Source organism: Aspergillus lucknowensis (genome assembly GCF_044049455.1).
Source record: "Aspergillus lucknowensis strain CBS 449.75 chromosome Unknown BJX67scaffold_32, whole genome shotgun sequence".
In the NCBI taxonomy this organism is placed as follows: Eukaryota; Fungi; Ascomycota; class Eurotiomycetes; order Eurotiales; family Aspergillaceae; genus Aspergillus; species Aspergillus lucknowensis.
Genome location: NW_027263576.1, coordinates 51,193 through 65,759, shown reverse-complemented (window position 1 = coordinate 65,759; position 14,567 = coordinate 51,193). Strand labels below are relative to the sequence as shown.

At 51.8% G+C, this 14,567-nt stretch overlaps 7 protein-coding genes across 7 annotated transcripts; 5 read left to right on the top strand and 2 right to left on the bottom strand.

Moving 5' to 3' along the window:
• The first annotated feature begins 570 nt into the window (after positions 1-570).
• On the top strand, positions 571-1,095 carry BJX67DRAFT_182434 (uncharacterized protein). Its single transcript, XM_071025200.1, has 2 exons — positions 571-925; positions 1,012-1,095. The coding sequence occupies exon 1, from the start codon at positions 665-667 to the stop codon at positions 899-901; it is 237 nt and encodes a 78-aa protein (XP_070884329.1). The 5' UTR covers positions 571-664; the 3' UTR covers positions 902-925; positions 1,012-1,095.
• On the top strand, positions 717-3,154 carry BJX67DRAFT_182382 (oleate delta-12 desaturase odeA). The gene is made up of 3 exons (XM_071025198.1): positions 717-925; positions 1,012-2,045; positions 2,096-3,154. Exons 2-3 carry the CDS (start codon positions 1,043-1,045, stop codon positions 2,500-2,502), a joined length of 1,410 nt encoding a protein of 469 aa, XP_070884328.1. The 5' UTR covers positions 717-925; positions 1,012-1,042; the 3' UTR covers positions 2,503-3,154.
• A 1,589-nt stretch (positions 3,155-4,743) lies between these two features.
• On the bottom strand, positions 4,744-5,104 carry BJX67DRAFT_358677 (uncharacterized protein). Its single transcript, XM_071029580.1, has one exon. The coding sequence runs from the start codon at positions 5,080-5,082 to the stop codon at positions 4,846-4,848; it is 237 nt and encodes a 78-aa protein (XP_070884327.1). The 5' UTR covers positions 5,083-5,104; the 3' UTR covers positions 4,744-4,845.
• Positions 5,105-6,370: 1,266 nt separating this feature from the next.
• BJX67DRAFT_358673 (putative RNA binding protein Ligatin/Tma64) lies at positions 6,371-8,846 on the top strand. Its single transcript, XM_071029579.1, has 3 exons — positions 6,371-6,597; positions 6,662-7,535; positions 7,581-8,846. Exons 1-3 carry the CDS (start codon positions 6,577-6,579, stop codon positions 8,663-8,665), a joined length of 1,980 nt encoding a protein of 659 aa, XP_070884326.1. The 5' UTR covers positions 6,371-6,576; the 3' UTR covers positions 8,666-8,846.
• Positions 8,713-9,202, top strand: BJX67DRAFT_382839 (uncharacterized protein; the record flags this gene model as incomplete). The annotated part of the gene is made up of 2 exons (XM_071033314.1): positions 8,713-8,905; positions 8,976-9,202. 2 exons carry the CDS (start codon positions 8,713-8,715, stop codon positions 9,200-9,202), a joined length of 420 nt encoding a protein of 139 aa, XP_070884325.1.
• A 221-nt stretch (positions 9,203-9,423) lies between these two features.
• On the bottom strand, positions 9,424-11,261 carry BJX67DRAFT_182333 (tRNA maturation protein LHP1). The gene is made up of 3 exons (XM_071025197.1): positions 11,091-11,261; positions 9,806-10,979; positions 9,424-9,754 (listed from the first exon to the last, which is right to left on the bottom strand). Exons 2-3 carry the CDS (start codon positions 10,876-10,878, stop codon positions 9,640-9,642), a joined length of 1,188 nt encoding a protein of 395 aa, XP_070884324.1. The 5' UTR covers positions 10,879-10,979; positions 11,091-11,261; the 3' UTR covers positions 9,424-9,639.
• Positions 11,262-11,795: 534 nt separating this feature from the next.
• On the top strand, positions 11,796-14,417 carry chsD (chitin synthase D). The gene is made up of 3 exons (XM_071025196.1): positions 11,796-11,979; positions 12,032-12,198; positions 12,250-14,417. Exons 1-3 carry the CDS (start codon positions 11,935-11,937, stop codon positions 14,360-14,362), a joined length of 2,325 nt encoding a protein of 774 aa, XP_070884323.1. The 5' UTR covers positions 11,796-11,934; the 3' UTR covers positions 14,363-14,417.
• Positions 14,418-14,567: the final 150 nt, after the last annotated feature.

Here is a 14,567-nt window from a genome sequence, read left to right as displayed (position 1 = left end):
GCTCCAGCTTCTTCCGAGATTGGTTCTCCGTGTCACACGAAGCACAGTGATGGAAGAGATACAAGACGCGCAAGTCCTTGGCGCAGATGTTGACAAATGCTGGACAGTGATCGTGAGTCGCGCATCGAGTGAAGGCTCTGCAGCTTCTCGCCAATGATGAGTGCGCGGGGTCCATCCGAGGAACTCGCGTTTGGGGGGAAGAAGAAATGTGAGTGGGTGAGGACTGCTCCAGGGCTGTCTCCAGGTCCCTCTTGATTCCACAACTTTATTAATTGACTGCCACTTCGAAACAAAGATTTAACTGTCCCTTGATGCATCATGTGTAACTCGTTCGACTCGACAGGCTCTCTCCTTCCGCTGAGCCTGACTTGAGATTCAAGCTCAGTTGTCAACATTTCAGGGTGGGCATTGGGGTTTTGGACAGGGACCCACCCCTGGAGGGATCGCCACTGTAAGGCCGAACAAGGAACATGCATTTTAAGCCAATCAACGCCGCCAGAACAGCTTAAATTACCACTTACAGTACCACGCTGTGATAATTTCAACTCTGGGACATGAACAATCCATTATTCGTGTTTTCCTTTTTTCTGGATCTTCCACTGTTTGGCCGCGCCTTTTGTCGGTTGCGATTGAATTTGCAAGTCTTTCTCGCCTCTCCTGACGAATGCCGATTTTTCCCTTCCGTTTGATTCGCCGGTGCTTTGCGCTGTTTCCCCTCCCCTTAAAAGTTGGCTGGTTTGTGTACACCTCTTCAAGTTGTCCTTCAGGCTTCTTCTTCGTCCTCCTCTCCTCGTCTCTTTTCAATCCTCCCTCCCTCACACTTGGACTTCCTGGAGAAGATCTGAAGATCTCGATACCCTCCATCTCAGGTCTCCCAGCCTTTCAATCAGATCCGGTGTAACCTCTAAACTCTGTCGAGCCATTGGTAAGTGAAAAAACATGCTCAGTTCTGGACCTACCATCAATTCCTATCGGGTTTCCATTTTACTTCCTCTCCTGACCGGCCCTCAGTCATTCCTAGCTCCCAAACTTTGCGGTCGTCATGTCTTCCACCGCCGTCCCCAAGCGCGTTGCGCTTCATCGCAACCCAACCACGGAGTCGTCCGTCCCCAGCTCCGTCTCCGTTTCCCCTCTGGACTCTCCTCGGCAGTCCCCCTCTTCTACCTCGCTTTCCTCCATGGCATCGGACGCAGAGAAGGACAATGGTGGCAAGATGCTCGATACCTATGGCAATGAGTTCAAGATTCCCGATTTCACCATCAAGCAGATCCGTGATGCCATTCCGGCTCACTGCTTCAAACGTTCCGCACCCAGCAGCTTGTATTATGTCTTCCGGGATATTTCGATCCTTGCTTCGGTCTTCTATGTCTTCCACAACTATGTCACTCCGGAGACTGTTCCCTCGTACCCAGCCCGTGTCGCACTGTGGTCCCTCTATACCGTGATTCAGGGTTTGTTCGGTACTGGTGTGTGGGTTCTGGCTCATGAGTGTGGACACCAGGCTTTCTCTCCTTCGAAGGTCCTGAACGACACTGTTGGTTGGATCTGCCACTCTGCTCTGCTGGTGCCTTACTTCTCCTGGAAGATCTCCCACGGCAAGCACCACAAGGCCACCGGCAACATCGCTCGTGACATGGTGTTCGTCCCCAAGACCCGTGACGTGTACGCCTCCCGCGTGAAGAAGACCATCCATGAACTGAACGAACTAATGGAGGAGACTCCTCTTGCAACTGCCACCCACCTTGTCCTCCAGCAGCTGTTCGGTTGGCCCATGTACCTCCTCACCAATGTTACCGGACATAACAACCATGAGCGCCAGCCTGAGGGACGCGGAAAGGGAAAGAAGAACGGCTACTTCGGTGGTGTCAACCATTTCAACCCTGCTAGCCCTCTGTACGAGGCCAAGGATGCCAAGCTCATTGTCCTGAGTGACCTCGGTCTTGCCATTACCGGCTCCGTTTTGTACCTGATTGGCTCCAAGTACGGCTGGCTCAATCTCGCTGTGTGGTATGGTATTCCATATCTCTGGGTGAACCACTGGCTGGGTAAGTCGATATCTTTCTCATGTCGAAGGAGCGAATACTGACTTCCGTAGTTGCCATCACTTTCCTTCAGCACACCGACCCCACCCTTCCTCACTACCAACCAGAGTCGTGGAACTTCGCCCGCGGTGCCGCTGCCACTATCGACCGTGACTTTGGCTTTGTCGGCCGTCACATCTTCCACGGCATCATCGAGACACACGTCCTCCACCACTACGTGAGCACCATTCCCTTCTACAACGCCGACGAAGCTAGCGAGGCTATCAAGAAGGTCATGGGACCCCACTACCGCACCGAAGCCCACACCGGTGTGCTCGGATTCTTCAAGGCCCTTTGGACCAGCTCCCGCGTCTGCCACTGGGTCGAACCGTCTGCAGGAACCACCGGCGAGAACGCTGGCGTCCTCTTCTACCGCAACACCAACGGTATCGGTGTCCCTCCAGTCAAGCTCACCCAATAAGGCAAATTTCCGCCTGCCTATCTGTCTGTGCGTGCATGCGTCGGTACATAGAAAGAAAGAATATGCGTCGTATCCTTCCCGGGCTCTCATTCCAATCTTACCGGCTGCAATATATGTTGATTTCTCTTATCTCTCGTGGTATTTATCGCGGGAACGAAACGGCCACGATATGATATCCTCATTGCGCGCGTCATAGAACAAGCCGCTGCGAGTCGCCGGCGAAGCCATGTTGTCATGATGTTTTGTTCGGAGTATAGGGTTGTGGAGATTCGCCTCGTCCTGCGCGACAGTATGGCTGTTGTCACTTAATTTGGGAGCGCACCCAAAAGGCTTTAGACAGTTCTTTTATCATGTTAGCGAAAGATATTGATCTTTTTGGTTCCTTAGTCTCTTTCCTCGGTCGTATTTCGCCATGATTTAGTCATTAGAGGCCAGTAATGCCCATGAGATGGATGGCGATACATCAATCAGAAAGGCTGACTTAAAGGAGGCATCTTCATTGTATCTGTGAAGCTCAGCGTGACCGCAGGAGTCTCATGGTCTTCGAAGCAGTCAAAATAAGGGTTGGAAGGGAAACAAGAATCAAGGACAGGTTCAAATTGCGGGGAAAGGAGGCTCAGCTCTTCGGCATCCGACGTTGCCGGATATCCACTTTTACCCCGGTCCATGAGTCCAGTCTTACGAATTAGAGTCCGGTCCGTGACGTGGTTTATCAAGGTTGAGATTTGGATTACGCAGGTGGTGTAGAGGATGGCCGAGGGAGTCTCCAACTGCGAAATGAGTTTGGTACTCTTTGCTCTGGTCCGTGGATGGGTGCATAGTCGATGCTCAGTCCTGCAACGATTCACCCGCAACCATTCACCAGCCAGTGAAGGATCAACTTAGGGATATCGGCCGGCACCTCGTACCTGTCCAGAGTTCCCACAAGCTCACAGGGCGGAATTACATGATCGCCCCTTCCTTGTTGGGTGATTTGGAGGACCTCCAGGGTCCTGAGGTCGGGGTCTATTATAGCACTCGGAGTTCTCGCGATGCCAACGCAAATTTATGGCTGCTGCTAGGACTGGCTGATTAAAGAACTCGGCTATGCCTGTGCAGCAGGAATCTTGACAGTAGATAAGCCCCAGAGCCTGCAAATTGAATGTGGACCCGGTATGTGGTTCTCCTGGGTTGTAGAACTTTGCTTAATGTCTGCTGACTTGATCAAAAAGAGCTCAGTGGTTTTCTTGCCCCATATTCCCTGTCAAGCAAGGAACCAGATTTCTCAATCAGACCCATTGGCGAAGGACTCCCCACAATTGTCCTCGAAGCTGGCTACTCAGAATCCTATCCTCGATTATTAGATGACAAAGACCTCTGGCTCATGGGGGCCGGCGTTAGGGTAGTTCTGATTGTGAAATGGACTCGAATATCCGGAAATAGGGTGAACGGACGTCTGCAGGTTTTTCGCCCGGGCGTTGCAGTGTGTGTGTTGAACACGTAAGTCATGGATCATCGGCATGTTTGGCTTAGCAGACTTACAGATGCAATAACAGACAATTTTTCCCGCGCCTGATGGATTCCCCATCAGGCGGGGCGAGTTATTCGGAAATGCCCGCCCGCAAGGAAGAGTTGGGAGCGACTCTATCCTACTGAGCATGGGTCGATTCCGTAGACATGCCGAAGCATGTCTCAGGGAACAAGGGCTTACACCAGCCTGAATTCTCGACCAAATGATTTTCGTCCTCTAGAGTCGAGTAACTAGCTTTTTGCATTCAGCGGTGGCTGCGAGAACAGATAGCGTCCATGTCTCAGAGGAAAAGGGCTCGCACCAGTCTGATTTCGTGTTTATTTCGCTGATTCCGGCCAAAGCCCCTCGACCCCCTTGCAACTCTACATCCCAGTACCACAGAGACGCTGTGACAGTGAGTGGTTTAGGGGGACTTGAAAGAGGCTCCGTTGAAGAAAACCCATTTATTGCAGAGGGAGGAAAGTTGTGGAGGTTGAGGAGTGGGTTGGGCTTCGTCGGGTCCAAGTAGATGGACTTTCGTGGCAGGTTGGATATGGGTTGGTGAGAGTAGAGAGGATATTGAGAATTCAAGGTTGACTTCAGACTTCCTCTCTGTTTCCAATATTTCATCTCGAGATATAGTAGATGCTGGCTATCATATATCGAGCGCAAATACTTCGTAGTAATATCTCCCAGAAAGTAATCCATAATTGGCGAACTATTTTCACTTGCTTATAGACAAGTAACAGCCAGGCCGCCATCGCTGTCTCGCCTTGACCGACCTTACGCCTCAACCGCTGCTCAGTGATAAACATGGACCGTGGAAATTCCTCCGGAACAAGTCTCGCCCAGGATCATGAATACAAGCGCCCGCGCAGACCTAAATGCCCTAACCATACCAATCCCCTGGTACGCACCACAAACCCACTGGTGCTTCCTCCCAGGAGCAGGCCAATGCCCAATAAACGGGTTTCCGTCCTATGTAATGCAACACACCCGCTCCAAGCGTGCGTGACTTGCACGTTCTTCGTCTTGAAGCCGAAGACCGCGGGGACGACAGTATGTAGACTCTTCTGCGGGAGGACATCCATAATTCCGTCGTCACTAGTCGCCCTGCGCCCTGTATTTGCTCACCCTATGTTGAATGCGCCGTCGTGTCGTCGGACCATGTAATCATAGTCATGCTTCTGCATCGCCTCGAGCGCCCGGACCGCCCGGCCAAATGTATGTTTGTCTAGGTAGACGCCCAGCCCTTCGTGCAGCCTCAAGCCACATTGAATCCCATCCTCCTTTGCAGTCTTCACCATCCCATCCAGGTAGCCGTATTCAACCGCATAACACTTAACGCGTCCTCCGTGCCATAGTCGTGTCCACGTTCAAACTGAACGCCCGGAGACATGGACTTGCAGTGGCCCCCCCATTGCGCCCAGTCGCGCCAGAACAGAGATCACGGGCTTCGACGATGGTGATTTTAGCACTCGGCCTCCGGCTGTAGAGAGTGCGGACTAAGCTTGCCGCTGTCATCCCTGAGCCGATGATTATGATCTCGGCTTGTTCTGTCCATGGTGTCTGTATTTTGCTTATTTTTGAGGGTTCCGTGAGGCAGAAGGGTTGTGTGGGATTTGGGCCTGGGAGGCCGGGGACAATAATGCCTGGCTCATAGATTCCATCGGGGAGGTGGACATTGTGGCGAACAAGGACAATTAGTGGGATAGTATTGCTTGGAATCAGTGTGACATGACCAGAGGCCCTAATCATGGCGTTTAAGAGGGAGGTCGCGAGAGTGGCTCTGTGGTTACCCCCACATACTATCTCGATATGGAGGCGAACAGCATTGCTGAAGATTACCGCTTTTGGGCAATGGGTTAGTGAGGGCTCTTATCGGTAACAACCTTTGTCAAGGCAGTGTGGATATGGAGTCCTTCTGGGTCTCTGGTTCATAGGATCCTGGAGTTAGGGCAAATCATCGCTGGATCAGGTCTAAGCCAAAAAGCGAAGCCAAGCTTCATGCCCGGCGGGATCAGGGTTGTGTTGCATCTACCAACCCATTATTAAGTTCAGAGTTCCATGCTAGGACGAACAGGAAGACGAAATACTCCACTTGAGCACCTATTGGAGTCCGTTCGCATGCAATCTTGCGCGATGCATTGCAAGATCGAGGGACTCGGTGTATACCAAAGGCTCCGCTGATAAGCATCGGGATGAAACTAGCGGATACCAATTTCTCCAAACCCTACGAAGGCTGTCAATTGTTATCCGATAGTGTGTTCGAGGTACGCCAACCAAGTGACGAAAAAAAAAAAAAACCGTTTTCGAGAGGTTATTGATTCGTACTAAATGCTAAGACTCGTCGTATTACTTGAAGCTCTGCTGTTCAAGATCGCTGCTCAGCTGCGGCTTACCGCGGGAGGGTGAGGTGGGGTTGAGAAAAGCCAGCCTGAGGCCTCGACATCAATCAGCATCTTGCTTCTTCCCCTCGTACTCACCCAACGCTGTCTCAACCTCTTCCTGTAGCTGGGCTTACGCAGTACCAAGCCAGGTTTGAATTCAACGTTTATAAGCATACGACTTCAGTCATCGGCACCATGTTCAAAAAGAAGCCTACTGTGAGTGTACCCCGCATCAACCCCTCGGTACCTACACAACATACTCAGCTCCTCAACACCGCAGATCAAAAACCTCTCCCCGCTGCGATCCTCGGACCGTCGCAAGATTGCCGACCAAATAATCAGCGACTACAAGATCGCGATACCTACGAGCCCACCAGGCCCACCAGGCCCACCAGCCGAGTCCGGCGGCGACGATTCCACCCCCGCGAATACCACGCAGCCGACACTTACGTCGATTCGAAATGCCCTCCTCCCTGAGAACTGCCTATCCGCGCGCTTCGCAACAACCGCCGGTCCGGACCTACGAGAAGTTCAAGGCACAGTGTACGTAGGCACACAAAGCGACGGCGAGGAACGAGTGCTGTGGTTTAGGATCGACCAGGGTCCTGGGGCCGACAAACGTCTATATCCAACCATTTACACCCTCTGGCATAACCCGAGGATTGTACCGCTGCTGTATACACCCGAGTTCGTTATGGGAAAGCTGCGCGGCGGCGCCGATTTGATGACACCCGGTCTGGCGAATGGGCCTCCGTTCCCAGAACGCGCGGTGAAGGGTGCCGTTGTTGCGGTTGCGAGTCTGGGTAGAGAGACTGTTCCGTTGTTTGTGGGAATTTGTGAAATTGACGTTTCTGCCCTTGGGGAGGTACAGGGGACGAAGGGGCATGCTGTTCGCGGGCTTCACTGGGAAGGAGACGAGTTGTGGGCTTGGAGTTCGTCTTCTAGGCCGGGGTTAGCTGCTCCGGAGTATATCCAGGGCTGGAATGAGGAAATCCCGGAGGAAGGTGAGATTTCTGAAGTTGAAGAAGCGGCTGGGCGGCTAGCTTTGGAAGATAAGGAAAAGCAGGAGGTTGTTGAAGCGGGCACAGAGGAACCACTTGAGGAACAGGAACCGGAGGGACCGGCCATCGAGGAGAAAGAGCCTACGACAAAAGGTACAGTGACTATTTTCTCGTATGTTCCACAGCTAATTGGAACAGAGATCGATGATGCCTTTGAGAAGGCATTCCTCTACTCTCTATACAAACTGAAGCAGGATAATCCCTCGACTCCGAACCATGGACTGTCTCTCCCGATTTTGCCATCTGCTCTGATATCAAACATGATTACGCCTTACCTCCCAATCTACACTGCACAGCAAGCTCAGTACTACCAAATGAAGAAGACGAGTTGGAAGAACGTGAAGAAATTCATTAAGTACCTCGACAAACAGGTTTTGGTGAAAGCAAAAGACCGTAGCGGGCAGGAGACAGTCATCTTGGACGTGGACTTTGACGACCATCGCGTGATAAACTTCGTCCCATACCGACTCCCGAATAGAAACGCAGTTGAGAGCGCCGGAAAGTCAACCGCTGCCGGCAAGAAGCCCGCTACAACGACGGACAGTGACCCTTCCGTTGGTCAAGCGCTCATCGTGCAGAATTTGTACCGACCAACCCCAAAGCTCACACCGATAATATTCCCATCTTTATCCAGCACCAACCCCAGCAACTACTATAAATACTCTGATGTTTCCAACCACATCGATCAGTATATCCAGGCCCAGGATCCTCCGATCATCGACCCTCAGAACATGCGCATCCTCACCCTCAACCCATTCCTCGCAAACACCATCTTCGGTTCCTCCTCGGCAGACGACAAAAACACGCTTGCCCGCGGGAAAACAACCCGCGATATGCTCCTAAAACGGCTCGTGGAAGACTCAACCCTCATGACACCGCACTATGTCATCCTCAAACCAGGCCAGACCCTCTCAGACGTGAAACCCAAAGCCGGCTCAGTGCCGAAGGTCAATGTGACCATTGAGCGCCGTACTGGTTCCAAGACCGTCACGAAGGTCTCTAATTTAGAAATCTTCGGGATCATCCCAAACCTCCTAGCGGAGGAACTCCAGAAGAAATGCGCTAGCAGCACGAGTGTATCTCAGGCTACCGGGGCGGCAAAGGGAGTAATGGAGGTTCTTGTCCAGGGCGATCAGCGGAAGGTATTGGAGACTGCGCTTACGCGGCGGGGGTTGAAGAGCCAGTGGATTGACGTGGTGGATAAGACGAAGAAGAAGAAATAGCTATGTCGATACTGGGTATATAGAATGAATGGATATATCAAGCTGGGATGCCGTCCGGTCGGCCCGTGTTCAACCCGTATACTTCCCGGATGAAAATCACCGGAAACCGATACTTACACATCGGAAGTATCCCGAGCCCTTCCGCATATAATCTCCGCATCCCCATCAACCACTACACCCTCCTTCCAACACACAGAACAAGCAGCTACCAGCAGTCCAAAATGCCCGTCTACCACGTCGGTAAATCCCCCTGTCCCTATGTCTCTCCACCACCCCGGAAAAAAAAAAAGAAAACTAACAAGATGTCCAGTCCTCTTCCGCCTCAAATCCGGGGTAACCTCCGCCCAACTCTCAAGCTTGACATCCCTCGCCCAGTCCATGGTCGGGAAGATCCCCGGCCTGATATCCCTGAAGGCCGGCGGGCCGTTGCCCATCTGCGTGCCGCGCGCGAAGGGGTTCGATATGGGGCTCGTTGCTGTGTTGGAGAAGCCGGATGATTTGGCGGGGTATGCGACGCATCCGGCACATTTGGAGTGAGTCATTCGGTTCGGTATCTTTGTGATTGTTCTGCTTTGGTGAGATGGGTTCGAGAGATGGGTTCGAGAGAGGGGGTCGAGATATTTGCAAGGTGTGTGCTAATCAGATTTTTGGTGATTTAATAGGGTGCATAAGTTGAGGGAGGAGTTGTGTGAGGATACGTTGGCTTATGATATGGAGTTCGATTCCTGAGTATTTGTCTACCGCCGGTTTGTTACTTACGCGGGAGGTTTGGCGTGGACTACAAGTTATCGAGACGTTTAACAAATGGCGCGGGATCAATTATGGTTCCAAAAGCGCGAGATTCACAGCAATGGGAGACCTCGCGATATGAACCTTGAGTAGCTCTGATCCTGAGAGCAAGCAGTGGTATTGAGACTTTTATATGCCATCCCGAGTGAATCTTGAACGTGAAATTTGAATCAATGCAAGATAGATTATTGCTCCTTCGAGTCGACCTTCTTAGCGGGGTGATCGCCGTTCGCTTCTTCTTCTTCGCGGGTGCGCTTTTGACCAGCGGGTTCGGCCGTGCTCTGTACGACAGGAACACCGCTGGGGCGGTTAGTATGCTCCCTTCGTACATCAGATAAAATAGAAGCTTACCGAGAGTCCTTTTGAACTTCGCGACGCTCGGACCTCTGGTCTCGATCATTCCTGAAGCCTCGCTTCTGGTCCTCTGCGCGTCGCTCCCTCCAGTCACGGTTGTTGTCACGACGGTTGCCTCCACGACCGCCCCTGGACCCGCCCCGGCCGCGGCTGCTGCTGGGTTTGATCCGGCCGGCTTCAATATCCGCAACCTTCTCGTCGCAGTATTCTTTCTTGCTCTTGATTAGAAGATCCTGACCCTTCCACTGGGGCTTAGGGTCAAGATCAAGGAATGCCTTTTGCTTCTCCTCTGAGGCGAATTCGACGAAGACACTGCCCTTGAAGTATTTGTCATTGGATCGTCGGAGGCGGATCGCATTGATCGGTCCGTAAGGGGCAAAGAAGGCTTCAATGTCTAGCTGTGTCGTAGGCTGCTCCTCTCCGAATCCCTTGGCGTAGATGCTACGAGCCATAGCCTCGTCTTCGAATACTTTGACAACGCTGGGGTCATGGACGTCCTTAACCGACTCTGGAAGGGGAACCTTGCGGCGCACTGCTGTCTCGTTGTCGGTCAGCTCGAGGGTCTCGGAGGACTTGAGAGCCTCGACGATAGCACTGAAGGGCTGGAACCGGCGCATGCGCTTGAAGGAGTGAAGGAGCTCGAGGGGAACGGCGTGATTCTTGTTGCCGCCGACCTTGGAGAACAGGAACTTGTCCATAGGAAGGTTGGAATCTGAGAAGTAAAATTCGACTTGCTTGCGGATCTCGACCGGGTCGTCCGTCTCCTTCTGCGCAGAGGGGTCAAACTTGCTGTGATTGCGCCGGCGAGACCGGTAGTCCTGCTGACGGCCTTCTGTCTTCGTCTCCTTTTCAGCCTTCTCGGATTGCTCGCCGAGCTTCGCAGCGGCAGCGACAATTCGAGCTTCCTCGGCATCCTCCTTAGGCATGTCGGCAGTGACTTCTTCCTTCTTTTCCGTTCCGTTAGTAGAAGCTCCAACTTCGCCCTTTAGTTCTGCAAGTGTTTGTTGAACATCCTTCTCAGCCTCAGAATTGAGCGCCTGAGCAGCGGCAGCCTTTTGTTCTTCGGCCATTCTGTGATGATTTGTATAAGGAATTGATCGCAAGGGCGAGGGAAAGGTGAGGAAACAGTGAAGGTAGCGGAGCAAGAGGAGGGAAGAAAACTATGCTTGTCCTATGTTTGTGAGTCAGTCAAGAGATATGTGGTTCGCGGCCGGGATCAGTAAGTTCGCGAGTTCACAATCACGAGGCACGGGATCCGCATGAGCGATGCAGGAGAACGCACCAGGATCGCGGTCTGAGGGCGCTTACCTAGGACGGGGGAACAATACCTTTGATCGTCCGAGGAAATACTAACAGGAACTCCAATTCTTCTATCAAGGCAAGAAAATGGCAAACTCAAGAGAATAACGAGGGAAATTTTCTGAGCCGTGGAGCTCGAAAAGTTGCTTGAGCCACAGGTTCGAGCCAGCGGCGGCTGGTGAGTCACATGCACACTAGTCTGAAATAGAAAGACACGGCTCCAGCTAACCGCTTTCGGACAGCTACCGACCACCTTCCGGATTCGTCCATCACATCCTCCTTGAGGTCACCATCAGCAACATCATCCGACCAAAACCCACAGAAGATATCAATGGAAACGGAAGATGTATGCAATGGAGCTGGATTATTTCAAAGTACGAGCCGCCGAAGCTCGCACTAATCCTCGTGAACTATCACTCCCAAGGTCGTTGAGTGACATGATGGAAGGTGACCGGTTGATATCCATCGCCCTGGGTTGTCCGGGGCTCCTGCCTTGTTGCCGCCGCGCCACGCGGTGCTTGAAAACCTTCCGCAATTGCTTCAGCTGATCTTGGTTCTCCCTGTATCTCTTACACTGCAGATCAAACGCATGGATAGCTCAACTGTTTATTTCCTCAGCATCGATTACAACTCTGATTCTGGGGCCCGTGGCGCACGCGGATGGCAAGCGGACACTTACAAAACGCTACGATAGTCAGCTCTGAGCATCGGCTAATCTGTCAGCGTATTTGACCAAACCTCATCCTCATACCCTTGCGCGGGCGTTCTAAATTCCTCAATTCTCAATATTCCCGAGCTGAAAACCCCGTTACTCATCCGACTACACTATGGCAGATTCCCAGGGTCCGGGATCACAATGGCCTGCGAGAGATGTAAGTCCACAAGTGTCCGCGCCGCAGACTTCGCGCGATTAACAGTGACCAGATCATATTCATGGCTACTATGACCCCGTTTATGGTGGCCGCCTGTATAGAATGGGCTCTATTCATTGCTGCCTTCATGTACTGCCTTGCCAAGGTATATCAGAAAGCGGACCACTGGAGCATCAAGTGTCTTGCGATTGCAGTGATGATACTTTTTTTGGTATTGAGGTATGCCCTCTACTCGGTGCTAGTGCATGGACACTTGCTGACATCCCGAAGGGGTATATTCCTCCCTGTCATGATCACTACGCTTCCATTCCCACACCATATAAGCAAACGTTTCCCCCACGCCATGGCGTCGTTCCTTCAGTGGTTCGCGTTCTGGGCTTTCGCGCTCATCTTAAGTATCCCTTGGCTGTTTTGCGTCTACAGGCTGGTCACCAACTCGATAGGGAAGACGCAGAGAATAAAGGAGGCTCTTGACGACAAAACCGCCCCGAAAGTCGTCATAATCATGCCCGTCTATAAGGAAACCCCAGAAGTACTTATCAAGGCTGTCGATTCTATAGTTGACAGCGAGTACCCTGGGTGCTGTATCCACGTTTTCCTGTCGTACGACGGTAGCTTCATTGATGAACCCTACCTTCGCGTGATCAATCATTTCGGCATCCCCATATCGCTTCAGAATTATCCGCAGAGTATCGACGTTACATACAAGGGTGCAAGGATTACCGTATCTCGCTTTAAACATGGCGGGAAGCGGCACTGCCAGAAACAGACTTTCAGGCTCATTGATAAAGTGTATGCCGAATACCTCAAGCAACATGACAATTTATTCCTGCTGTTCGTCGACTCTGACTGCATGCTTGACCGGCTCTGTCTACAGAATTTCATGTACGACATGGAGTTGAAACCAGGTAGCAAGGACAACATGTTAGCTATGGCTGGCATAATTACATCGAGTACGAAAAAGAATACTTTGATCACCGTTCTTCAGGACGTGGAATACATCCATGGGCAGCTCTTTGAGCGGTGCGTGGAATCTGGTTGTGGGGCAGTTACCTGTCTTCCTGGTGCACTGACGATACTCCGGTTTTCTGCGTTTCGCAAAATGGCCAAGTACTACTTTGCGGATAAAGCTGAACAATGCGAGGATCTGTTCGACTATGGGAAATGCTACCTAGGCGAGGACCGTTGGCTAACTCATCTTTTTATGATCGGAGCCAGGAAGCGCTACCAGATCCAAATGTGTACAACGGCATTTTGCAAGACAGAAGCGGTGCAAAAATTCAGCAGTCTGCTGAAGCAGCGACGTCGATGGTTTCTAGGTTACATCACCAATGAGGTGTGTATGTTGACCGATGTTCGGCTCTGGAGGCGATATCCCCTCCTGTGCTTGGTCCGCCTCTTACAAAACACCATTCGGACGACGGCGCTTTTATTCTTCATCCTGCTTGTATCGATAATCACCACTTCCAGCCGCGTAGAAGATCTACCTGTTGGTTTTGTTGTGATATCACTTGTCCTGAACTACACACTCATGCTCTATTTCGGCTTGAAACTCAAGAGGTACAAGGCCTGGCTTTATCCGCTGATGTTCATCATAAACCCTTTCTTCAACTGGCTGTATATGGTATATGGGATATTCACAGCAGGCCACCGCACATGGGGCGGGCCCAGAACTGATGCCGCTAGGGCGGACGAAAACACTACTCCCGCACAAGCTGTGAGGCAGGCCGAAGCACAAGGAGATGAATTGAACATCCAGGTGGAGACGTTTCGATCAGGAATTGAAGGGAAAGGAGTGCCTGTCCATCCACCTCGAAAAATTACGGGTCGCTTCTCTGCTGAAGAACATCGTCCCGAACGATATGACACCATTACTGACTCGGAGGCTGGTTTGACTAAGTTTCTGTCTCCGCTCCCGGGGATTCCTCGAATCGGCCTGCATTCACCGTGGTCAAGAGAGTCCATTCTGTCGTCCGAGTCCTGTTCGGACTCGATAGAGATGCCGCAGAATGTGGAAGCCCTGGTGAACGAAGAGAGGCTCCGTCTCATTTGCAAGGCACAGGATACCACGGCTCCCCACCAAAGCGCGGATGGGTCCGATATTCAGGATACGGCCAATACACCGTCAAATGACAGAGATGGCACTCAAAACCAGGATACCGAAGCCGATCTCACACTACCTCGGGAGGGAAACAGGGGGGCCGGTAATGGTCCTGAAACTCCGGACACTCGGGAGACGTCTGGCTCGCTTCAAAGTTCTTATTACTCGACTGTGCCGCTGACAGCAACCAGAAGTCTCCCAGTTGGTGAGGATTCCCAGCAAAAACGTTTGAGTGGGTCTCCAAGAACAGTACAATCACGAAAACGGGCAACAGTTGCTTAGAAGTTGCTAGATGGTGGCTGGAGATGGGACTTAGCAGTACATAACTTTTATACCATAGATTGATGAGTACCTATGAAAGCTATCGTTGCGACCAAGCCAGTGATATTAATTATTCCTGATGTGCACTCTCACATTTCTTCTCGATCGATTCAGTTTCAGGTTTTATTCTGCTGTGGTCAGTTATAGGGGTCAGTATTCGGCGCGC